This window comes from Thunnus thynnus, chromosome 22, assembly GCF_963924715.1.
Source record: "Thunnus thynnus chromosome 22, fThuThy2.1, whole genome shotgun sequence".
Classification (NCBI taxonomy): domain Eukaryota; kingdom Metazoa; phylum Chordata; class Actinopteri; order Scombriformes; family Scombridae; genus Thunnus; species Thunnus thynnus.
In genome coordinates this window covers 24,322,498-24,348,804 of record NC_089538.1, presented here as the reverse complement: position 1 = coordinate 24,348,804, position 26,307 = coordinate 24,322,498, and the positions used below count along the sequence as shown (strand labels likewise).

Here is a 26,307-nt window from a genome sequence, read left to right as displayed (position 1 = left end):
TTCATAATCATTTATGGAAATTTATTCGTGTCTTTAAAAAAAAAAAATACTCTCAAATTCTATGTATTATTGATAATAAACATTCATAATAAATAATCGTATAAATACTTGAAGACAGAGGTTTTCAAAGATGGAGGTGGGCCTCCTCCCCCCCATGTGGGGCTCTGAACGGGTTCAGGCGAGGCTCAGTGATTGAAAGTGAAAAAATGTGACATTAGTCATCAAAAGGAGATCAGACAGAATACTGTTAATGTGTGATTTAGTTAAACAGATTCAGTTCAGAGATGCAGTAGTTTGGAGGATTTTTACTGTTTTTTCTCACTTTCCCAGAGTCAGAAACTAATAAATGCTTTCAGACATTCCTTTAGGCCTATGTATTTATGTAGTCTGACGTTATGTCAAACAGAAATATCTTTTATATTAAATTATATTATTGATTATAAACATTCATAAAAGATAAATAACATAAACATGCTATGACCAAGAAAACTGGGGAAATAAACTATGACAAAGAAATGACAAATTAAATATTTTAATAATTGTATCAAATCAACTTAGTGAACAATTTAAAAAACTTGCTCTTTTGTATTTGGTTAAAAAAATATTCCAGTTTAATGCGTTTAAAGGTTGATACAAGTGAGATCACAGGGGAGAGAGACACTGTGATAAAATGAGAGAGAGAGAGAGAGACTCAAACGCCCACACCATCAGATAACTGACAACCTGATGAACCAATCAGCTCTCTCCTTTTTCCCCCTCCTCTTTGCTTGTCATTGGTGGATGCTGCAGTGAGGCCTGTATGATGCACCCCCCCCCTCCTCTCCATCATTCCCCCCCTCAGTCTGGTGCTGCTGCTGCTGCAAGCTGCTGGTGTTGCTGTGACGATGATATCCTCCCCCTCCTCCTCCTCCTCCTCCTCCTCCTCCTACACTCCCACACACTCACTCTCACTCTCTCACATACACACACACATATAGAGGAGAGAGAGCAAACAAGACGCTATCATGACGCGATGGCTTCAGGCTGGAAAATAGACACACACACACACACACACAGTCATCGGCCTGCGTCTTAGTTAAACATGGTGAGTGCTGTCTTTCTTTCTTTTTTTTGTTTTTGGATGACAGGACAGAGTGATGATGGTAGGAGGAAGGATGGATGGATGGATGGATGGAGGAACGTTTGGAGATGACAGCAGCATCTGCAGCATGGTGAGAGAGAGGGGTGATGACGATGAGGAGGATGGGTGGAGGAAAATGAGGATGGACGGACTGCAGGATGAACAAGGGTGGAGGATGGATGAATGAATGAATGCAGGCGCAGACTGATCCACCTCAGCTTTAGAGCAAATACAAATCTGTGTGTGTGTGTGTGTGTGTGTGTGTGTGCGTACGTGTGCTACCAGGCCTGCGTGCCCTGCAAGTTAGCATCCTGAGTGCTAACAGTAACAGGAGGTACGTCACTTCTGTGAACAGAAACTGGGCTGATCCGACTCTGATTTTTTACAGGTACCGTATAAAAACACAGAGAAACAGAAAAAGAGGAAATAACACACAGCAGATTCTCAACCAAACCAGTAGTCTATAAAAAATCTGTGTTTTTGTGAACTTGTCATAATCTTAATTGCATCAACTTGTACATATTTCTCTCTCTCCGCTATCAACAGGCTAAGATTTTGTAAGAAATGCTAACTTTTTCATGCTAACATGATGGGAGAGGCTAGTTTCATGCTAGTTACATGCTACGGACATGTTTCCGTTGTAAACGTGTCTGTGACATCATTAAAGAATAAGTGGTCATACTAGTGAAAGTGGTGAACAGCTGTACATAGTTCAAGTTAAAACAAATATTCTTTACCACAAAAATAAATATAAAAACACTTGTTTAAAAAGTCATTGGTTTAGAACATCCTTATACAGTAGTTTCAAACAGTAAATTTATCTAAAAGTGAAGATTTTACCTGAAATTTAACCCACAGTTTTTTGCAGTGGGCTTTTAGAGCTTTTTCTCTGAAAACAGATGCCTACTGCGGCCAAAAACGATGCTGTGAGAGCGCTGAGAGTGAACAAAACAGTAAAATTGCAGCCGGACAGCTAAACAATGAGCTGAAATATGCAAAAAAAGAGCCCCCCCCCCTTTCACATACAAGTGGCCAGGTTTGTTGTTAATATAAAAATATTGATTATAGCTCAGATTGAACGCAAAGTCAATTTTAGATGCATCAGGGTTACAGTCAGTGGAGAGATAATGCAAACAGATACTGAATTTCCGTAGGTGGCACAAAATGTCTCAATTTGCGCTTGTTTTGAGGAGAAACTGACGGAAAAAAGAGTTTGTCCAAGGCTGGACTCGCTACAGGTAATGTCAGTACGTTGTTTGTGGCGAATAAACATAGACTGCAAAAATATTACAGTCAAATTTGCAGCGATAAAGTGAGTTTGCTGAATTTGCTTCACTTTCAATGTGAACACACCTTTAGTTGTCCAAAATCCAGGAATTTAACTATTTTTAAATCGTTTTAACAACCATTTTCATCAGCTGATAAAGGGCTGATAACAAGTTTGATGTTCAAAGCTCACCTGGTGTTTCCCAGTTGGTCTGAACTCATTTGAAAGAGGACCCAAACTAGATCTTTGCGGGACACCACATGTTGTTATCGATTGCTGTTTGGACAAATTACCTCTGTTCCCCTCTCTTTGAAGCTACTTTATGTTCTTACATTTAATCATCCATCAAGTGTATCTCCATCAGATTCCTCACTTTATGTTTTAATAGTCTAGAAAGGTGGTTCTCAAAGTGGGGATCAGGGACCCCCAGGGGTCCCCAGAAAAAAAGGGAATAATATATTTTCACTATAGTTCCATCTATAAATAACACAATGACAGAATGTCTATTTTGGTCATTGGTTTCATACATTTTCTGTAATAAAACATCTAAAAGCAAAAAATCTTATCAGACCGGGGACCCTGAGGCTAAAGCTTATCAAATGGGGGTCCGTGGTCTAATTTGTGTCAGTTTAGGGGTCCTTAACGTGCCACCACTAGTCTAGAACAATTTCCACTCAACGTGAGGTTAAATCCCCATTTTTAATTTGTTACATCACAGAAAAAAAATCCTGTAAACGCAGCTGCAGAGGAGGGAGACCAGCAGAAAGACAGAGTGACGAAAAACAGAAACAGAGAGACAGAATGACCATGAACTTTCCCACGGGAATGTATGAAGAGAAAGATCAGATTATCAGCGTGTGTGTGTGTGTGTGTGTGTGTGTGTGTGTGTGTTCAGTGTGACGTCACATAGTAGATTCACTGACAAGCTTTTAAGAAACTGGTTTCACTGTTATACTTAAGTCTCAACCTGCAGCTGCTGAATAATTGAATTTGTATTGAGTTTCTGTCTGTTTGAAAAAATCTCCAGATGATGTAATGGAGTCTGGGTCTGGTCTCTTTAATCAAGATGACGTAAGGAGGTTTCCAATCAACCAAATGTGTTTCAGTTTGTAAGATACAGTATCTCTGTCTTCTAAAGATTAAACATATTTACAGTGTGAATCTAAAGTTGTACAGATTTTTAAAAATAATAATTTTTTTACAGACTTTCTACGCAGTAAAGTTTAGCTCCTGTAAACTATCTTTACCCCACATGCATGGTATGTAAAGGGCTTTTTTCGGCACAAACTCAGCTGTAAGTCTAATTTATAATTTTGTCAATTTAAAAAAGTATAAATCTACGTGGAAGCCAAATGATAAGAAAAAGGCGCCTACTAAAATCAGAAAATCTTTAGTGAAATATTATTATAGAACAGTTCAGTATTGCAAAACATATTGTTAAATTATTCATTCACACAAATAAAGGATAAAAATGTAAGTCCCAAAAAAATACAGTCCACACTCAATTTTGTGCCTTTTTCATTGAAAGTAAATGTATGTTTTTGAAAAAAGTGTTTTATGATTTATGCACATAAATGAGACACTGTGTTAAAGTTATAATACTATAAATAAAACATGCTTGGTGTATTCCCCGATTAAAAGACAAACTCCAGATCATTGAAACTGAAGTAAACTGAAGTAATTGAAGAATGACGGCACAACAAGATTAAATAAACAAACATTATCTCCTCTGTTACTCTGACACATCACAGGATTTTATGGCAGTTTTCTCAATAATATGACATTCATGTTATTTTCAAGAATTTCCTCTGTTGACACAGTGTTTTCGTCCATCACTGTTTGTATCTTTGTTGTTCTTTGTTCCATTACTCCCTGACAAAAATACAGAAAATAAGTGTTTTGTAGACAAATTTTTTGATGAACAATCAAATACACTGTTTCCTGCACCTCCTTCACAAGGCAACCCCATGTTTTACCAGTTAAAAGGCGATGTATCCTGCACATTTCCAGCTCTATATTTATATTCTGGGGCTCTACTGGAATATCTCTGCATGATTTCCAGTTAAAAACTCCTTATTTATCTTCTACTGGTCCTTTATGCAGCCCCTCAGTTCAGCCTCTGTCTGAAACAGGCCGTTTTAGCTCCTGTCTCTTTAAGGCCCCGCCCTCCTGATGAGAATACTCTGTTCTGATTGGTCAGCTTTCAGGAAGCTTCCTCTGGCTCCGGAGGCTACGTAAACAAACTATAGTAGCAGGATTTCACTTCTTTTTCTCCTTCTTTACTGCAAATGTCAACTTCTCAAATCCATCCGTACATGTTGGAGCTGAATCACATCTGAAATATGAGAGTGGACAACATGAACGGTCCGGGTATCATCGGATAATTCGTAATTCATTTGTAATTCAAAAACCAAAAAACGGTAAATCTCTTATTTGTTTCAAAACAAAAAACAAAAAAAATGTTTTTGGTGTCTGAATCAAATAACGAAAAACCAATCAAACACGGCCCGTTTCTGGTTTTTGCTGATTCGTTTTGTCGTTATTCCTTTTTGGATTTTTTGGTTTTTGAATTACAAATGAATTACGAATTATCCGATGATACCTGGACCATGAACAACATGTTGAAACACCTTCGCAACTGCCTTAGCAACAGCCTTAGTAACCAAGGCCATGGAACAGATGGACATTTGTAGGCATGAGCGATGAGCCGACGTCGGCAAGATAGAAAAAAACATTGTACATTAAGTGTTCAGGCAGGTTGAAGCCCTCGCTTTTGACTTGCAGGCAGCATTTCTATATACGTTCACCTCAAGTTTTGGAATATTGACCACGTTTATAACATCCGACACTATAACAGCATATAAATAACATAAATAACTTTAAATTTGAAGTAGCAGCAGTAGGAAATATACATTAGCAGTAGCTTGAAAGGTCCAGTGTGTAAGATTTGGTTTGACAGAAATGGAAAGTCGTGTATAATCACCTGAAAATATAAAATTTGTAGAAAAAACTTTGATAAATAGTGTCAAAAAACAGGGTTTGAGTTCAAGAATGCACAGAGTCAACAAACATATACATACATTCAGATTATAGATGAGTAGATGATTTTATGTTCTGTGAATGTGCAGTGAAACAAAGAGTAAGAGAGAGAAAGAAGAAGAGAAAGGATTCAATTGTGTCTGTAAGTGACAGATACAGAGAGTCACCACAGTGTCACGCACACACACACACACACACACACACACACACACAAATACACTCTGTAAAAAGAGCTTCACTGTTGCCCCATAATCCTTTGCAGCTTTGTACTGCAGAGAATCCTTGAATGAAAGTGTGGGGGTGTAGCTGTTACGTGTGTGTGCAGTCTGCAGACAGAATTGAACATTAAAAAATAAGATTATACGTGTTTGCACCAGAGAATAAAATAAAAACAGACAGAAAATATCAGGGAAAAGAAGAAAAACATGCTGTGTGTGTGTCAGACAGACATAAACTGTGCGACTGTCTGTGTGAGGCTATGCTTTCATGTCAGGGAGGTTGTGGACTTTCAGCAGAATATTTGGGGGAGGAGGTGTTAAAAATGGGATTATGAACAAGATCACAGGCAACTCATGTCCATAATCCCTCCCCTTCATAAATTATTCATAAGAATGTTCAGTTCATATTTTACATACAGAAATGTGATGATAAAAACACACAAAGGCAGTCCGGCCGAGTAAAAACAGGGAGACAGACACAAAGAGAAAAGTGGAAGGATGGGAAGTCTGATAGTATAAAAAGTAAAATAAAATTCATAATAAATGCAGGGAAAATATAAAAAGTCTAGAAAACATTCACACAGCAGAGCTTTATGTGTAAATTTGTGATTGCTGCTCATATCTGTCTTTGCTGTTGTTATGGATCGTCCAGGATGTAACTGACACACATAAACTTACAGCAAAGACACGATTCCATGATTTAAAATGTCAAACACAATCTTTACATTTAATTTTTCTTAACTTATTTTAGAACATTTTAACCCTTTAATTTTTTGCCACTTTTTCAACATTCAAATAAATTTTTTTTATTAAATTTAAATACGGCAGCGTGATGTTTCCACAATGACAAAAAAAATGGTTCAGAGAAAACTTTCTCTTTAATAAGAGAAAATATCACGTTATAATGAAAATATTTACTTGTTATAATGAGAAAAACAACTCATTATAATGAGAGGCCTGTCAGGTTAACATGAATGTATTTATTGTCTGCTGTGTGAGAAAACTTTATCGTTATAACAGGAAAACCTGCAATAAATTATATTTTTGTCCGCTTGTTTTCAGCAGGAATAAGTAGTGAACTTAACACGAGGCGTCGCTTGTTTGTTTGTTTGTCTTGTTTTTATGAGCTCAGATATATTATTTATTAGAATAAAGTGTGCTGACAATGCTGTCACCTCTCATTTGCTTCAATATATTTTCTTGCAAGTCAGTCATGAATCCCATGTGCATTTTTTATTACCTTACTTAGGAAATTTAAAAATGATAAACTTCATCTACGAAGTAGCCATTTTTAAAAAAGTGGTTTCCTTTAAAATAGTCTCTAAAATAGTTCTTTTTCCCTCCACACTCTTCATATATCCCCATGTTTGTAATGGAAACCCATTTTAATTTTTTATGTTGTATCTTTGGCTTTTGATCAGTCATGTGACCTCTTTCTCTTTCTTACTGTTGACACGTCTTGTCACATCTTTGTTAGCTCTAACACATTTCCTCTTGGACTTCCAACAGTTGTCAGACAGACACACAAGTCAGGATCAGATTTTTTTGTATCCATGTGATGCACATAGGAGTTTAAAATCTTCACTTCCAGGCAGGTTTTTGGTGTTCATACTCATCCTACATCTTCATCATATCTGTGTCACTCATGACAGAGAAACGTTATGATGTGACAGCGTGAGCACACAGGCTGCTAAATTTAGGATTTTAGGATTAAAGAGCCCATGATTGCTTCACTTTTTGTTGTATCTCTTCCTAGTGGGTCCCCGATGCACTCTGTTACCATGGAAACCACAGCCTCACTCCCGTCTCTCTCTCTCTGTCTCTCTCCATCACTTTGAAGACATTTTGGTGACCTACATTTCTGCCCCCTGAAGCTCTTTATTAGTATCTTACTGTTCATGCACTTCTCCTGTTGGTCCTGCATGCTGCACCCCCCCCCCCCACCCCACCCCCCCGTCTGTGGATCGTACCATCTGTTTCTAGACCTGCTGCTCGGGTTCATCACAGTGGAGTGTACCATCTGGGAGTTAATTAGGGGTGTGCAGTGATCTGGTACGCCACCTGGATGAAACATATGGGCATTCCTGTAGTGGGGAACATATACGTGTGTGTGTGTGTGTTTGTGTGTGTGTGTGTGTGTGTGTGTGTGTGTGTGTATGTGTTGAAGTGTATTTATTCTGTTATTCTATGACAAGTGCGTTTTTAATAGCTCACCTTATCTGCCCAATATTACTGTCTCGTTGTTTACACATCTGATTAGCACACTAGCTAATACTGAGAATATGTTTGCATTAGTGCAATAAACATTATTCTTTTTTAAAAATCTATTATTGCTCATACAAACAGGTATGTGAGGCATTCAAGGTACGTGGTTTTCAGACATTTCCCATATTATGCATTCAGTTGTTTTATAAAACAAAGATAATAATAATAATAATAATAATATATATTGTAACCATTGGCATAATGAACATTAAAGGGTAATTCCACTGTATTCCAACTGGGACAATCATTTTTTGATCAATTATTGCTCATAAAAATAGGTAAATAATCTGTAATTGAGTCAACAATATCACAGTGACACAGTAAACAAACTAGCTTAGGTCATGCAGCACTACATGAATGCACACATCCATGTCAGAAATTATTACCTTAAAATAAAAAAATACATATAGACCAAGTACTAGATGCAAAACATAATATCATAATAGATAAAAACAATAAACTAAATTGCTCCATAAAAGGTTTTTTTCATGTAAAAATGAATCAATAAAGTAAAAATAAATAAAAACCAATCCTTCTTTCCAAGTCTTCATCCCCAATAACCGCTCAGTGCTCCCTCAACACTCCCACAAATACAGTATAAGTAGTAGTTTAAGTTAAAAGGGTTTGGGGTGGTAATTGATTTTATCTTTCCATGTTTATCAGCTTCTCCACTTAATCCTCATCTCTCTCTCTTCTATGCAGGAGGTGGTCCTCTCTTTGAACCCTCGTTGAATTAAATTAACACCAAGGTCCATTGCTTTTCTCCAAGTCAGACCTAAAGAGGTTTGGATCAAACACTATAATTCTAATTCTTTTTGGTGCCATTGTTTCAAGACACAAGGAGACATCACATGGAAGCAGAAGGTCATTTTAAATGGAAGATTTCTGGAGTTCTGGATGCTCGGAAGTTTTTTTTTTGTCCAGCAGGAATGTAATGGAATAATATACAATAATAATTTTCGCTGACTAAAGGCTCAAATAAATGTTGGAAATCAAGAATTTAAAGTGCTGACAAAAGTGATTGTACACTAAAATTACTCAAAAACAAGACCTTCATCTGAATTCCCAGCACTCTTTTCCAGGTGCTGTGTGGAGTAAAGTATACAGAGTTTTAATCCCTCAGATTTCACACAAAGATCCAACATGTGCCCAGAGTTTTCATTGGTTTGAATGTTTTGCTCCTCCCTCGCGAATGCACAATGGAATAAAAGACGAGACGAGAAGTTTACAAAAGCAAACGATACAAATAGCCAGTAGAAAACTTGAACTGAACATCCAGCCCCTCCCCCTGGCTGCAGTGTGGAATAAGGAGTGTGTTTGGAGGTTCGCCCCCCTCAGGCTGCCGGTCGCAGATGGAGGCCCACCAACACTCTCCAGATAGCAGCAGTGAGGAGTGCACCGTCCTGGAGGCCCCACCTGGCAAAAATGCCTGCCCGCAGCATGCAGGGAAGGTGAGAGTGCAACATCTGGGGGCTTGTTATCTTCTGTTTTTGTCCCTCAAAATTGGTTTGTGTATGGTGATGACTATGCAGATATATCTCTTTATTGTCACTCGAGTGTTGCAAGGCTGCAAACAGCTCTCTTGCAAACCACTGCAGCCAATCATAAACTGGTATTTCCCCCATATGTATATCTAGCAGCCAAATCAGTGCAGCTGAAATCTGTATGATCATTTTAACATACATGTCTGTCACATTTGTTTCTTTACTGACTTGGGTGAGCTTAAAAAATTTGATTATTTGCTGTCTAAAGTTTGTCCACAAGCCTACAACTGAGACGCAAACCTAGTCTACTCCTGATCCAATTGCAAACATTGAGACCCAAACCCAACAAGTGGAGGTAAAGACATTTCCACTGATAGTGAAAGCAGAGATGCTTGTGCTAATCACAGTGGACAGATGAAGGTGATAACTGCTCAATGGTTGTAATGAAGACTTTGTGAAAAACTAACATGAACATAGCTTCTGTCCGACCTGCACAGTCTGGATGTGAAAGTGCTGTTTTTGTGTAGTTAAATAGTTAATTAAACCAGCAGGAATTACTTTAAATCATCCAATGCCATTATTTCTATCATTGAAATCAGAAGAAATGCATCATTTCATAAAAATCTGTAACAAATGATACTGTAAAAGTAAAAACCACCAAACTAGCATGAGATATGCGAGGTGGCAGCTCACCTGTGTCTTCAGTGATCCCTGGATGACACGCAACTTAGCATGCAATTGAAACACAAGGAATTAATAGAGGTTTGCGAAAGGTAAAATATATTTCATGATTGAGAAGCTTGTGGATTTTATTTTCTGTTTTCTGTTTTACTGTTTTTTTAATGGGATCTGTTGGTCAGAAGCAAAAATACCTCAGAAATGAGTGAAATTCTTGAAATTACATTGAGGTACCACCACAGTGATGGCAGGTTGTCTACTTCCACAAACAAACCAGAATTGTCTTTATAAGCTATTTTTTTGCTCTATTTTGTCCATCACTGACTATTAGCTACACTCACATGATCTAGATCTGTCTCTTTCTCATGCGAGGATGCAGACTGACACAGTCAGAGAGAAAAAGAGAGAAATTTCTTGAAAAATTACATTTGAAAATAACCAAATTTGAACCCACAAGCCAGACCCCGAAGCTTCATGCAACAAAACAACCTGGAACCCAATGCTATGTCTGGAGCTGTTGAGTTTGGGTTGGGTGGCAGAGCTCTACCACAACTTCTAATAACAGTACAAAAGCACCATGAGAATAAAGCCAAGATAAAGATTCTTTATATCAATGTCACCTGAACACTCAAGTTCTCTCTGTAACTATATTCTTCATCTTTTTGTTTCTCAAACCATAAACATCTCATCTCCAGGTGTCAGACCTCTACTGTTCGGCCTGTGAGTGTCCACTTTGTGAGGATTGTGTGTCGGACCATGACGAGCACCCCAAGGTGCCCCTCAGTCAGGCTCTGGAACAACACCGCAGCACCCTGCAGGAGAGGCTGGGAGCCATTCAGAACAGGTATGGGTTGTGGTGGCAAGATTCTGGGGCCTGTTTCATAACAGTGATTTACACGCAAATGGTGGAAATGTCACATTTGATGAATGATTGTTGCTCAGAAATTACAGGTATATTTTTGAGTCCAACAGGGCTGCTTGTGTAGAGTATAGAGTTGGTTTTGATAGGTGAAACATCTCAAAATGAAGAAATTATCTCATGTTGCACCTGCTTTTGAGTTTCTTTCTTCTAGTGCTGATTGCTCACTTCTAAGGGCAACAAGTCCTCCAAATTAAATAAGAAAACATGCCGTTGGTTCATGCTCTCCAGAACAACAACTAGAATAGTTTTGTGATCTGACGCCTCTATCAGCATGTTATTTATGCTGGGCTGAATGCATCAATATTTGATGTAGTAAAGAGATTATTAACAGAGCATTTTCCTGATCTCCACAGACTCCCTCAGGTTTCAGATGCCCTGTCCTTCGTTAAAGAGATCCTCCAGCAGCTGACCAATCAGAGAGCTTCCATCGAAGAGGACATCCAGTCGAGTTTTGAGGATTTGCACAAACAGCTGGATGTGAGGAAGAGCGTTCTGCTGATGGAGCTGGAGGTCACATATGGACTCAAACAGAAGGTGCACATATTTAACATTATTAACAGGGCAACATTTAGGGCTAAGATTTTTCTTTTGTATTCTAGTACTACAAACCCGTTTTTTTTAAACTTTTGTATACTCTACATAGAAGGTACTGTGTGTAATTGGTTGAGCCTGACAGGAATATGTCTCTACATTCCCTACGGTGGCCTCAAAGCCCCAAAAGGCAAGATGAGTGTCGTAAGAGGAAGGAAATGTAATTGGTACAGTAGTAAAAGTGCTGCCTCTTCCGCCACAAGGATACTTTACCAAATGAAAAAAAACAAACATCAGACCACACATCGAAAACATCATATCTGTCGTCCAACTCCAGGTTCTCCAGGCCCAGGTGGACTGCCTCCTCCGGGGAGAGGAGGACCTCATGTCCACCTGTACCCAGACGGAGGAGGCCCTGGCTGGGGAGGCATGTGTGGCGAGCCTGCAGTTGGAGCGGGACCTCGGCGAGAAGCTGGAGGAGCTGGCTGGCCTCGGCTTGCCATGTCAGCCAGAGGAGAATGACCAGCTGGATCTGGTGATGGAGACAGATGGACTGAGGAAGTCCATACACAACCTGGGGACCATTGTCACAACAAGGTGAGAGGTCAAAGTTCATAGTTACAGATAGATGCAGGCTTGAACTGTTGCCATTATCGCACTGTACCAGCAAAGATGACCACGTTTCAACCCCTCCTCTTCTTCTTCCTCTTTCTGAGTGCGGTGGCGAGCCAGAGCGAGGCCATGGGTGCAGGCCTGGAGCAGTGCATTGTGGGACATCCTTCGTCTGTTACCATAGTGACAAGAGACAAGTCAGGAGGAGCCTGTAAGAGTGGCAACGCGATTCTGTCAGCTGAGGTTTGTTTCACGTCCGCACTCATATAAAATGTGAAGCGATTCTCCCATTAAAACATTACCTGTGTGTGTTATTTCAGGTTTTCACCCCAGATGGCAGCATAGTGGATGGTGAAATAGTGGACCACAAGAACGGGACTTATGAGTTTGTGTACATGGTGCCAAAGGAGGGAGACTTCTCATTGGCTCTGCGTTTGTATGACCAGCACATCAAAGGAAGTCCCTTCAAACTGATGGTCACCAGGGCCTTGGAGGCAGACGTGGAGGTGAAAGGACAGAATAATTTGAAAAAGTTGAAAGTCACTCTGTTTAAGAACATAAATCTAAAATTCATAATTAGACGTCATATTCCCTCCAGGTGTCTCCCTCCACCACCACAGCCACCAACTCGCTAGCCAACGCCACCCCATCCACGGGCTCCTCTGAGGGGGCAAAGAGACGAGGGAAGTCCCCTGGCCAGAAGAAGAAGGGCTCCAAGAGGGCCAGCAGCGCCCTGGGCACCCCGCGACGTAAAACCCAGAACCCCATTGAGGACGACCTCATCTTCAGGATCGGTGAGAGACTGGCGTGAACACAGCAGTGCAGATACACCCAGAAATCTAAAGCTAAAGCTCTTATTAAAGTCATGACATACATCATTTTGAAGCTTGGATTTTGGGTTTCCTGTTGACTGCCCTGTTGTCAGTTTTCCTTGAAAAATCTAAATTTGGAAAACAGGGTGGAGCCAGAATACAGCTATGTGATATGATGAGACACCTGTCAATCAAGCACCCATACCCAAATTTAAGCCTTAACGTCCTTGTTTTGGAACAATAATTTTAGTCTACCTGGCAGTGAGCCTTGTACTCCAAACATTAATTAAAAGCTGTTGAGAAAAGAGGTCCACCATGAGGTCCATTTAGAGCTTTCGATCACATGATCATCATCTCCAGGTGGAGTTTGCCCACTTGTCATCAAATTGTCCAACTCATGATGGACAGTTAAAAATATATATATAATCAAAATCGATGCAGCAGAACCACAAATATTGTCTTTTTTACTCTACACATTCTTCTTACTTAAAACCTTGCACATACATCACCCACAATGCAACTATGACACTTTGGTCAGAGGTTCTGGTGTGTTATGCTAGCAACGGCTAATGTAGCCTGGAGCTGCTAGCCTCTAGTGGAGATGAGACGCTACAGAGGTCTGGTAACCTCATGACTTTCAAACTCAACACCCCCAGATTTTTCTCAAACTTTTAGTCTTCAGCACCAACCAATGCTGACTCAGATGACATCACCTGAAGCGATTTATAAGATTTCAGACAGCACTCTCTGGAGACACAAAAGGCTTTATACTACTTTTTACACAGAGAACACCTGGAAACGCGCTGAGGTAGAAAATTGGTGGAGTTCCCCTTTAATATTATAATCTATGTATATCTATATTAGATACAAGATATTTCTGTATCCCCCAAATTAACTTGTACTCTTGTGTTAATATAATGATAATATGTTTCACTGAAAATTCACAGATTTGATTGTTTTCACTCTGTTTTGCTGTCTTCAGGAACGAAGGGGAGGAACAAAGGAGAGTTCACCAACCTTCAAGGAGTGGCTGCCTCCGCCAACGACAGGATACTGATTGCGGACAGCAACAATCAGTGTGTTCAGGTAAAACACACACACAGGGACGTTTTTTAAAGTGAAGGCATTTTGTCTGGTCTATTTAAAGGGCTGTTTGAGGGTTCAGACTTGGTTTTAGGGTTAAAGTCAGAATTAGCAATGGAAGAAGTATTCAGATCCTTTATTGAAGCAAAAGTACCAATACATTAATGAATTATGAATCCTACATTCATAATCCTACTGAAAGTACATACGTATTAGCACCAAAATTGAAATTTATTTCAGACTGCAATCAATAACAGAGACAGTTAGGTCATATACTGTATATACAAAGGAATTTGTGCACTCAAATAGCTTTATTATTATTATTATTAGCGTTATTATTGTGCACAACTCCAATATGAAATTATTTGTCAAGCGACATAACTCATATTAGAGTAGGTATAATAATAGGGGAATAGTCCTCCTTGTTGGCCACACAAGAGAGGTCAATTAGAATTATGATTGTTATTAATCGTAATTATGATTTTGCAAGGGTATAGGTCTTTCAAGGTAAAGTGACTGAGATGCAAGCACAAGAAAACACAAACAAGTCCACTTTAATTACATACACATGTTCTACTAATACTACAGCTACAAGTACTAAACACTACAACATTTTACAAACAAGACACAGGAGGGAAAGGGAAACTGGTACACAAGGCTATGGCTAGCGAATGATTCGAATGCATGATGCAGAGTTATCTATTGTGCAGCTGGTATGTGAGACCTGACAAATGGATGTGATGACTGTTACCTGAGAAGCAGTGAGTCAAATCAATGGTACAACAACTTAATTTTGAATTGCTAATTGAAGTTACAAATTATGAAAGCACCAGGGTTTAAGCAAGTTGATGAAAGTGTTGTAGGACTATTTGCTTGCACCCTGGGGTGGTTTCTTGTGGAGAATGGAGTCCGCTGTGCTGGGGTGAGAAGCTGGAGTCTGGATCTTGTAATGATGAGTAAGTCTGCTGGTCCGGAGTTGAAATGTTCCCATTGGAAGAGAGCTCCTGGTTCATGCTCTCCTAGACTTGATCCTCAACTCATGACTCTAGACTTTTGAGGTTTCACCTCCTGTTGTTCTGAGTCACATCTTCAGACTAGCCAAATGCAAGCTTTCCACCGGCATGGCAGAAAGTAAGAAGACGGTAAAAAGCAAGATGAACCAGCAACAAGCAGCCCAAAAGAGCAGCCTAAAAACAGCACAGAGTCTCAGGAAAGACACTGTTTTAAAGTTTTAGTTTGCCCACCCAGAAGGTGCATCCTAGTCAATCCCAGGGGTAGCAGAGTTCTGGGGAGCAGAGTCAGTCCCCTCCTGTGCATGGACAGACAGGTACAATTTCTGAATGTGGCTATTATTTTAATCAAAGTATTAACAATTTAGGAATTGCACGATTCTTAATTTTGCATCTTTGATAGTAGCTTTAGTGTTTACATAGCAGCTTTAGTGAAACAAGCAGAACGGTACTAAACATGATGTTAGTGTTATCAAGGATGATGGAATTATGTTAATGGTACATTTCTTGGCTTAAAGGCAGTGGAATAAAAGTCTAACTAAAGTAAATAACAACACATATTGTGATATACACACATATCAACATACAACAATAACTGTCCTTAGACAAAATCTAAAACTACATTTGTAAGTCCATGGGTTTTACAGTCCTCTGTTCTTCTTGACCTGACTGCAAAGGACAGGGGTCCATGCCATTTGAGGGTGTGTGTGTGTGTGTGTGTGTGTGTCACTGGGGCATGGCATATTCTGCAGCATGTCTTGCCTTATGCTGGTTTGCCTGTTGATAAGTTCTTGGGTTGGTCATTCAAGTCCTGAAAATCAAGATCAGTGGGATTAACGTTGGTGCCAGCTTGTCTCTGTGTGTGACTGGCTCTTAGAGGTGAGCTATGATAACCAATGGTGGGGTTTTTTTATCCAAATGGTACTATCAGTTCACACTGGGGTGTGAACTGGTCCTCTCATCTCGCTGGCTCTTGTAGCTTGAATGATCAAAGATAATTTGGGTCAGTGGTCTGGTTTGGTGACCATCCAGGAGATGGGGAGTTCCTTATCGGATCCTTTCTGTTTGCAGGAGGTTGTTTAGATGGTCTGGTCAGTGAGGAATTTGGGACTCTCACTTATATGTTATTGGCCAGCATTCCTGGGGTGTTGAAGGAAGAGCTGGTTGCTTGTGCTGTCTGCCTTCAAAACATGCAGGGACTTCATCCTTCATATACTACATTAGTCCTCAGTTTGTTTTTATAAACATGCAAATTCCTCTTAAATCATACTGACTTTCTTTCATTTTAAACAACTGTTGGACATTTCAGGTAATAACTGATTTTTTAGCTCTATGCATTTATAAAAAATAAATGAAGAAAAATGCAGACAAATGGCCCCTCTGACTAATACATTATTCTACATAAATGTTTAAAGGCATCCCAACCATATACTGTTTTTTTAAGGGATGGTTCAAACCACTGGTTTATGCTTTGATAATGTGTTGTATTTTATTGATTATTATATATTTTTTGATGTTTATTCTTAAAGTATAATAACTACAGATGTTAAATCAATGTAATGGAGTAGAAAGTACAATATTTCCCTCTGAAACGTGGTTGAATAAAAGAGTAAAATGGCATAAAATGTAAAGTACAAGTACTTCAAAATTACTTAAGTACATTACGTAATTACTTTCCACAATTACTGAATTAAAATGTGTGTGTCTCTGCTGCAGATTTTCTCCAACCAGGGGGAATTCAAGAGTCGTTTCGGGGTGCGGGGACGGTCGCCGGGCCAACTGCAGCGACCCACGGGTGTGGCTGTGCACCCCAGTGGTGACATCATCATCGCTGACTATGACAACAAGTGGGTCAGCATCTTCTCCTGTGATGGCAAGTTCAAGGTAGGTGGGATTATTTTATATTGACTTCTTCAGGAACTTTTTAACTACTAGTAAGCATAAAAACAAGTTGTCAATTGACATAAATCTAAATTGTATTTATTTGAATGAATCTTCCTCCTCATTGGTTGTATTCATTGCATTCATCAGGCGAAGCTTGGCTCCGGTAGACTGATGGGACCAAAGGGCGTGTCCGTGGACCAGAATGGTCATGTGATTGTAGTTGACAACAAGGCGTGCACTGTCTTCATTTTCCAGCTGACTGGCAAGCTCATTGCCAAGTTTGGTAGCCGAGGCAATGGGGACAAGCAGTTTGCAGGTAGTGTGCATGTGTGTGTGTGTTTTCAGTTGTTGATGATAATAATGATGTACATTTTTACTTTTCATATCCATGAGATAAGAGAAAAAGGAGTGAAATTTATGAAAAACTACAAAGGTTATTTTCTGGAGAAAATATGTATTAAGAGGAAAGGTGGTGTAAATTGTCATCAATTATACCAAATAAAACACTGCTGCCAGACAGAAACCTTCTTTATTCACACAAATAAACTGTTCAGAACTTCAAAAAATGAGAGTAAGACCCGTCCCATTCTCAAATGTTACACAATATTACACTCATGTGTCAAATGAGGTGTAATCATCATAATGTATGACTAACAAGTACAAAATCATCTTTAGGTACTATTTATTCAGAGTTTTAACTTTTAAAACTCAGCTAATCTGCTGCATCATGCTGACTGGCATGTGATAACACCCTTCTCCCACTGAGCCCCACCTATGTCAATGTTGTGAGAAGAGTGCAGATAAAATAAAGAAATTCAGAACTCTCTAATTAACCAAAAACTAAAAGTGTCCATATAGGATCCCGTCACTCAGTCAAGATGCTGAATACATTTTCAGGGCCTTTTAAAGTGTCAGTTGAAAGCTGCTGAGGCATCATCAGTGTAATTTGAAGTCTCAGTTGAAACATTGAAAGCACAACCTATTTTTTCTGTCTGCTCCTGTCCTCAAGGTCCACACTTTGCAGCAGTCAACAAGAACAATGAGATCATTGTGACTGACTTCCATAACCACTCTGTCAAGGTACTGAGTGAATATTACCTTAATCTAAACTTACATAGGTGTAAAGGTAGATATTAAAATTCTCTGTCCTGGTCAGGTTTTCACCCCAGAGGGAGATCTGGTGTTGAAGTTTGGCTCTAACGGTGAAGGAAATGGCCAGTTCAACGCTCCCACTGGTGTCGCAGTAGATGTCAATGGGAACATCATTGTAGCTGACTGGGGCAACAGCAGAATACAGGTACAGAGGGAAGAAAGGCAGATGGATGTATTTGATGTGTTTTTTAATTAAAGCAGCTTTAATCAATATTTTTATATTACCAATTTAAGAAATGACACTGTGTAATGTGTTGGGCGTGGCTTGTAGTGATGAATCTAAAAGGTGATGATATGTTAGTGTTGTGTTGACTACATGTTTCTGCTGAAAACTAGTGGACAAAAATCTGTTATTGCAGGGTTAAGTTTGTTGGCAAAAAAACAGTTTAAATTAATTTGCAACATCACAAAATGTGGAGAAAAAAAATTGAGTGAGTTGAATTCTTTGAAAGGCATTTTATTTATAACTTTACAAAGCCAGACTGAATTTGTGAGCTTCGTTGGATCAGTCCATGAACTGTGGGTTAACATCGTGCACGAAATTGAGCTCGACTCATGTTTAATCAGAAACTACCAGGTTAAAGGCTGATCCAAAAACCTGCAAAGTTATTCTGATGTACACCCATTGATGACATTCCTGACCCAAGCAAATCCCTTGAACCTGAAACCTTAAACTGTACCTGTAAGCATATGTAGACCGAAATCTGTTCTTGGGAGACTTGTGAATTACTGCAGCTGTCGAAACACCTTCTCCCTCTCTGTCCAAACATTTCCAGGTGTTTGACGGCAGTGGCTCTTTCCTCTCCTACATCAACACATCAGCAGACCCTCTGTACGGACCCCAGGGTTTGGCCCTGACCTCTGATGGACATGTGGTGGTGGCAGACTCTGGCAACCACTGCTTCAAAGTCTACCGCTACCTACAATGATGGAGGCTCGGGCGGAGAAGTGAAGCCGAAGGAGGCCGGAGAGACAGACGGAGGGAGCAGTTGTCTGAGTGAAAAGATACGGTGCACGATGTCAAATTCTAGAAATTATTGCATGAACCTCTACCGCTGCCTGTAATGATGGGAGGAGGGATGAACAGAAGAGAGGAGGAAGCAAAGAAGAAGGATCTTTACATCATTAGAACCACAATGGAAATTTAGTTTTTTGCTGATTTTGATGAGGTAAGGTCATCAAAAAATGAAACAGCAGAGAGCAGAGAATTTGAGGGAATGGTGGGACAAAGATTGGTCTCTGAACTTAAATCTAAATAGGGATGAGGATAGTAGCAGATAAGGGGGAATAGAAAGATAAGATGGTGGATTCAAAAGTTTGCTGCCCTTATGCCCTTCATTTGAAAATTTAATGCAAGATTGGAGTAAAAAGTTATGGATTAATGATCTCCGGAAACTCTGGAAATCCCTCTTTCTCTCAGTCTCAGTGGAAGGGAAATCAAGAGAAGAAAGCAAGAACAGATAAATGCTGCAAGAGAGGAGAACAAAACCATTTTTGGAAAACCGCTGCTTCCTTAACCCACAATGGAGTGAATGATGGATACACAGATCAAAGAATAATCAAGGGCATGAATTAATAAATCAAGAATGGTGTTTTTGAGAGAATGGAAATGTTCTAATGTTCTGCCTTCTTGTATTGTAATAGACAGAAAAAAATGGCCAGTGAGCTAAAAGTGGTCTACGTCTTGGTTTGACATCATTTGGTCCTTCAGGTCATCACCACAGATTTCCTCTATGGTTTTTCCTACCGTAGTTTACAATTGGATACCAAACAGCCAAAAGCTAACATTAGCTAGCTACTCTTAGGGCGTTTTCTGACCTGGACCTTTATTCCGGTTGAATCAGACTCTGGTTTGTTTTCACCTACGGTGTGATTCATTTGTTCAGGTCTGAACAAAGCAATCACATTCGGGTATGGCCCAGAACAACTGTACCAAGACCCTTTGAGGATGTGGTCGTGGTCCAGATGCAAGTAAACTTTTGAGTGGTTTATTGTGGTGGGAACGGGATCCAACCTTGATCCGACTTAACTACAAGGCTAAACTGCTCCCGTAGCCAGGCGCAAAATCATCAGTTGCTGGCAGCTAGCCCAGAGAATGAATTGAGGTTCAACCTGGACTAACAATAAAGTTAGTCTCATTTTTGATATTTGGCAGATAGGCGCTTCCCAAGGACCCTCTTCCATTGTTTACGTTCTTGCTCCTGCTCCAGACACAACTATCCAAAGAGTGGAGAGAACTTTCTCAAATGAAGAAATTCGGAAATCTCTAACGTGAAATAACCAAAACTTCTCTAACTTTTCAGAAGATGGAAGAAGGCCATGTACGATCCCGTCACTCAATCAAGATGCTGATTGAGAAAATGAGTTTTCAGGGCCTTTAAGGTGTCAGTTAAAGTGCTCCTGAGTTTAGGTTTTTGAGAGAAGAGAACATTTTCACCTGGCCTGTAGTGATACGTTTTGGTTTGCTTGGATTTTTTCTGTGTGAAAAGAAACTGAACCAAGTGTACCAACTCATCCACTGATTCGGACCAGAGCAAACAAACAGGTTTGAAAATGCCCTAAAAGTTAGTTGTCAGGTGGCCATTGAGCAACGCACTCAACTTTAAACTGGTACAGCAGTAGAAGACTGTGGTTGTACTGGGAAACTCCCAGCAGGGAATGCTGTAGATATAAATCAACCAAATCTCCATGACTATTGTTTTCGCTGTCAGGGTGTCATAAATACATTCTACCCTGGGATGTTCATGAAAGAATTATTATTACTAAGTGATGGGCCAGTTTTAGCCCATTGTCCATTGTTTGTACATTAGGATTGTCTGAATATGGAATGTTTATTTTGTTTCTTGGCATATGCTAGCATTCTATACAAGTCTTAGGCAATAGATTCATCATTAGAAAAGACTGCTTGACTCTGACTGTCTGAATGATTGATTTATTTGATTGGGTGATATAGTAGCTTTGGTGAGCAGAATCATCCATCTATGCTTGGTCTGAGTGTTGATCTATTTTTTTTCCACTGAGAAACTTGTTGCAAGGAGAAAAAAAGTCTATAAATCTATCCTATATATTTGTGAAAATACCTTCAATAATATCATGTAAAACGTTCAAGGTAATCAACATTTTTACCCACTAATTTCTGCTTGCCATGTCAACGACAAAACAAGAAGCTGAGGGAGGAGATTCTAGAATGTTTCAGTTCATTGCCAAGGATTCTAGAATGCTTTAACAATCCAGAGAAATGCTGTCGCTCGCCTCTATAAAAGTGTTGCAAAGTGTGAGGGGCTGCTGGTACCGGAACTGTTTTTCCCCGTTCTATATTCCATTTAAAACAACACAGTTCTCAACACAGTGATCTTTAGCTTCCGCTCACTGTTAGCGGCGTATGTGGTGTGTCTTGGATGTTTCTTGCCGAAATGCACCTCCGGAGTCTTGGTTAACATCTACCAAAGAACAAAATGTTGAGAAAATGCAGTTGTTCATCTTTTGTACTGATGATTTAAGCGGAAGATTTTAAAGGGATGGTTAAGATTTTTTGAAGTGGGTAAGTATGAGTTATTTATTCATAGCCAGTGTATTACCTGCAGTAGATTTGGGTCGGCACACTCCCACCTAAAAAAAAGGCACACCTAAAAAACTCAATATCAGTGTAAGTGTATGCTATATTTTGAATATTTTCACCACTTTACCTTGCCGTCAGACAGCCCTTTCCTTTGGCACGACATTTTCTCAACTGTAGAACTTCTGTGTGTGTGGCATGCAGAATATCATACAGAATGGGGGAAAACTTCCAGAGCCAGCTGCCCTTCAGACTTAGCAACTGTATCCACAGGTTCTGTCATCACCCATAAAAGAGTACCTCAGTGTTCTGGAAGCATGCTTCTGTATTACGTGATTGTTGACTTCTAACATAACACTTCCAATTTCAACTGCAAGCTCCCATTTTCCAAACAATGCATCCTACACCTAGAGTTACAGCAATGTCAAGTACAGTAAAGGACATGTGACAAATGTGAAATTAAGCATTTACAAATAACTTTTGGAAAAGTGCTATGTAATAATAGTAATAGTAACACGATGCAAGGCATTTACATCATGAGTCCTTAAACCGTTATTAAATAGGCAAGAAAAGCTTTTAAGTTACTCACAACAGCATTCATTTGGACAGCTTAAACCTGCATCATGAACACACCGAAAACATCAGTGGCTAACAAAAGCTTGTGTTAGAGGAAATGGTGTCCTTAGTGTCAGTTATTTACACAATGACTTTATCAGACAATATTCAATAGCATAAATATACTGCATTCAAAACTGATCAAGGATTTTTAGGAAACTGTATGAGTAAGTTATTATTTATTTATTTATTTATTTATTTATTGAATTAGTCATTTAAATCTTTCTATCTCGCCATTTGATTGTGTTCCACCTTGTGCATTGAAATTCTTAAGTGCCCATTACATTTCTTCTTTTTATACATTTCATCCATTATGTTGCATCGAAATATGATTGTTGGTATTTGATACATTTTATATTGACTGTTATGAGTGGACAAATCAGCGTTTGTTGACATTATATGGGGGGAAAAATCAAGCTATCTAGTTAGCAAATTTGCATTTCTTAGCTAATAAGTTAGTTTTGGCTGATACAGCCAAGTATAATGACCAAGCTTATACAAGTGGTAACTGTTCAGGCAAGGGGGGTATTTTCAAAGGTTAATACTGTCTGTTGGGTGCAGCCAGTTATAAGCTAACTCAGTTGCTTTTGGATGGTTACAGCCATTGGTTTCAACGCTGAATGCTAACAACACCAACAGTACCACTTTTTTATAGATAGCTTAACACAAAATTGTTATGATAACTGCATGTTCAAGAATTAAAAATACAGTTGTCATATCCCCAAAACATAGTTAATTTAGTTTCTTTAATCATGCTGATTGTCAGTCTCTTCATGAGTTTGTTAAAAGTATGTTCTCTGACTTTGTTTGGGCGCCTAATAATGCTGCTAAATCTGCTAAGTTGCTCATCAACAGTGATCTGAGAGAAAATATGGGGATTTGCAGGCATTACTGATTGTTTCAACAAAGTCAGGGAATGTATCTTGAAGTAATCTGGGCCTTGTTTGTTGGATTCAGCCTTAATGTCATTGATACATTTGAATGTTGTTTTAAAGTTGATATGATGGAACTGCCTTCTCAGTAATCTTTGATTTGTATCACAAACAGACATAGCAATTAGCTGATAACATCTCAAACATGAGGAGTTAATTTATAGACTACACATCCATTTGAGGGAACTGTGGTTCTGGAATGAGATTTTCCAAATTGCTCTCAAATAATATTCAATTATGGCTTACAAAAGATTGTCTGCTACATTTTCAGGCTGGTGTCAAAAAGAAATCCCTTAATGAAGAAAACCTTGTCATCATGTGGCTTCGGTGTGTATCACTGTCGGTTTGCATCAACATTGTACATAAGTTTTATTTTCTTCCTCAAATGGATATGTAGTGTTTTGGAACACAGCTCTTAAAATACTGATCAGTTTCTTACGGTGTTACTTGCCTGCTCTTTCTCTCTCTCTGTATTTACTATCTGTCATGTCTGTTCACTGTTATGGACTGTCGCTTAATATTCACACACACTCAACACCGAAATAAAGCATTGGTTTAAATGGAAGCCACTTTGTTTGTTTTTGTGAAAAGTCCATGTATTTCATGATCTAAAGGTGTTTTACTGATATTTGTATCCATATATCAGTGACACTGGGACTTGTCAGATTTTTTTGGGTGCTTGAGAGTTTGGACTACCTATACTGCATCTTAATTATCTTAAATTGTCTCCATTCATGTATGATTTCTGATACTTTTATGACACAACATACATAGTAGATTTATGTTTGTTTATTGTAAAAAAAAAAAAAAAAGAGGAAATATGTAGATTCAACACAAATGTCACACTAAGTGAAGTAAAACACTCAACATGATTTCAAAAGTTATAAACTAAATGTGGTGAACAACTGAATAGTTTGGAAGGCTTAATCCCAGCACAATCTCTTAGTTTATCCTGCCCTCTTGTGGCTAAAAGGTGTACAACACCTACAGTAAAAAAAACAAAAACAGACGAACTGAAATGAGCCATTAAAAGTCAGAAAATACATTGAATTACGTACATAGCAAGTCCTGTAAACTGGTCTTATATATATCTGTTCATTTATAGTAACAAAAAGTCCCTCTTTTTGAACAAAAGGAATGATTACAGCGTTCTTTAAGTATTAGAGGCAGATGAACAAAAGATGGACCAAATTGTCTTATGATACTATCTCCCTCTTTCACTGTGTCATATAAAACAGTGCATCAGGTTAAATTTCAGATGCTATTTCCTCTGTCTGTCAGTTGGTTGTGATAAATCAGGTGCAGCAGCTATTTGTATACATTTCCAAACACTGCTCCCAGATTTTGCACCTCTAATTAGAGCTCAAACACACAATTTTTAATAGTGCTGCTTTTCACATTTACCAGCACTTCAGCACTTCACCACATCAGTACAAATGGATAAATTCAATCAATTTAATTCAGTTCAACTCGCTTAAATAACCACACATCTAAACTGGTGGAATTTGGTTTTGGTACAGTTTCAACAACAACATTGCACAGACAAGAAGCATGTAGCCACAATCAGAAATGACAAATATACACAGAACAACAGTTACATACAGACTGACTGAGGGCAGTAAATTCAGGGTTAAGGTCCTGTTGCAGTGGGGAAAAGCTGTTTTCGAAAGTTTGTCCTGGTCAGCAGTGATTTATAGTGCCCCCCAGAGGGTAACAGCTGGAACAGACGGTGAGCTGGATGAGTAGGGTCTTTTTACTGAGTCCTTTGTGAGTTTGGCTGTCTGAATGGTGTGGCAGACTGTGATGGATGATGAGGAAATGTAATATGGGTGTTTAGTGCCTAAAATGGGTGCCATAACCGTAGCAAATTTATGTTAAATATCAATAAAACAATTCAAACCACTTTGTATAGTTATATAATTATTATTTATTATTATTATTTATTATTATATTATATTATTATTTATCTGAAACTTAACAGAACAGATTATGATGTGATGGACAGAGTATAGTTTATGAATTGTCATTAGGTCAACATTTAATTAAGCCTATGCAATCCACTTCATGCTGATTCGTTTCATACTGTAATTCAGCCATAGTGTACTGTAAAACTTTAAGGTCAAAATGCACAATATCTAACTACCCCATATACCTACCACTGTGGAAAACTACCACCTAGCAACACACTACCAACAGACATGAAAACCTTAGCAACCACCCTTTACAATGTAGTAATCAAGTAGAACACCATATAGCAACTGCCTATAGCTCCTAGGAAACACCTACAAACCCATGGGAAGCTAGGAACCTTGTACCTAGTAACATCGCAACTGCATGGAGTGCCCTTGCAGTCTCTTAACAACTCCACAGTAACTGCCTACAAAGCCCTAGCAACCAAACAGCAACCACCAAACAATGCTAAATGAACCACAAAGTCACGTTAGCTACTGTCTACAAAGCCCTAACAACCATAAAGCAACAATCTAAATAACCATCAAGCAACACTCCATGAACTGCATAGTAACATGTCAGCAACTGCCTACAAAGCATTAGCAACCACATAGCAACTACATAGCAACGCTCCATGAACCGCATGGCAACATGTTAGCAAGTGCCAATAATGCCCTTGCAGCCACCCAGCCATATCATTTTAACTACTGACGCCTGTGTTGGAACCAGCCAGTAACATCCTAGAATCATCCTACACACCCTTGCAACCAATTAACACCCTAGAAATCATCTGTAACACTCTATCAGACTGCAGAACACAGATGGAAGCAACAAGTAGTTTTCTAACAACCGGCAATAAGACTTTAGCAACACATTTACAATCTTAGCTTAGCAAAATGTTATGTTAATCAGTTTTTAATTGCATAGAAATGCTACACAGCGTATAGTAGTCACACACATTTTCTACTGGATGAGCTTCTCTAGTTTATGATTTGCTCACCGTCATCCTGATTTAGTGTTGTTTTTACAGCCTGGTAGTTTTCCTGACTGGTGTAGAAACAGCAGAGGTAACACCAAACTGCTAGGCAGAGAGAACCAGACCACTGACATTATCACCACACACCTGACACTGTAGCTCAGCCATAATAAGCCATCCATGATATTACCAACCAGCATC

General features: G+C 39.0%; 1 protein-coding gene across 1 annotated transcript; it reads left to right on the top strand.

Moving 5' to 3' along the window:
* Positions 1 to 934: 934 nt before the first annotated feature.
* On the top strand, positions 935 to 23,745 carry LOC137174646 (tripartite motif-containing protein 2-like). The gene is made up of 14 exons (XM_067580069.1): positions 935 to 1,084; positions 8,612 to 9,360; positions 10,767 to 10,915; positions 11,347 to 11,527; positions 11,862 to 12,121; positions 12,241 to 12,379; positions 12,457 to 12,642; positions 12,717 to 12,930; positions 13,931 to 14,034; positions 16,758 to 16,925; positions 17,073 to 17,241; positions 17,935 to 18,005; positions 18,082 to 18,222; positions 18,854 to 23,745. The coding sequence occupies exons 2-14, from the start codon at positions 9,262 to 9,264 to the stop codon at positions 19,004 to 19,006; spliced, it is 2,034 nt and encodes a 677-aa protein (XP_067436170.1). The 5' UTR covers positions 935 to 1,084; positions 8,612 to 9,261; the 3' UTR covers positions 19,007 to 23,745.
* Positions 23,746 to 26,307: the final 2,562 nt, after the last annotated feature.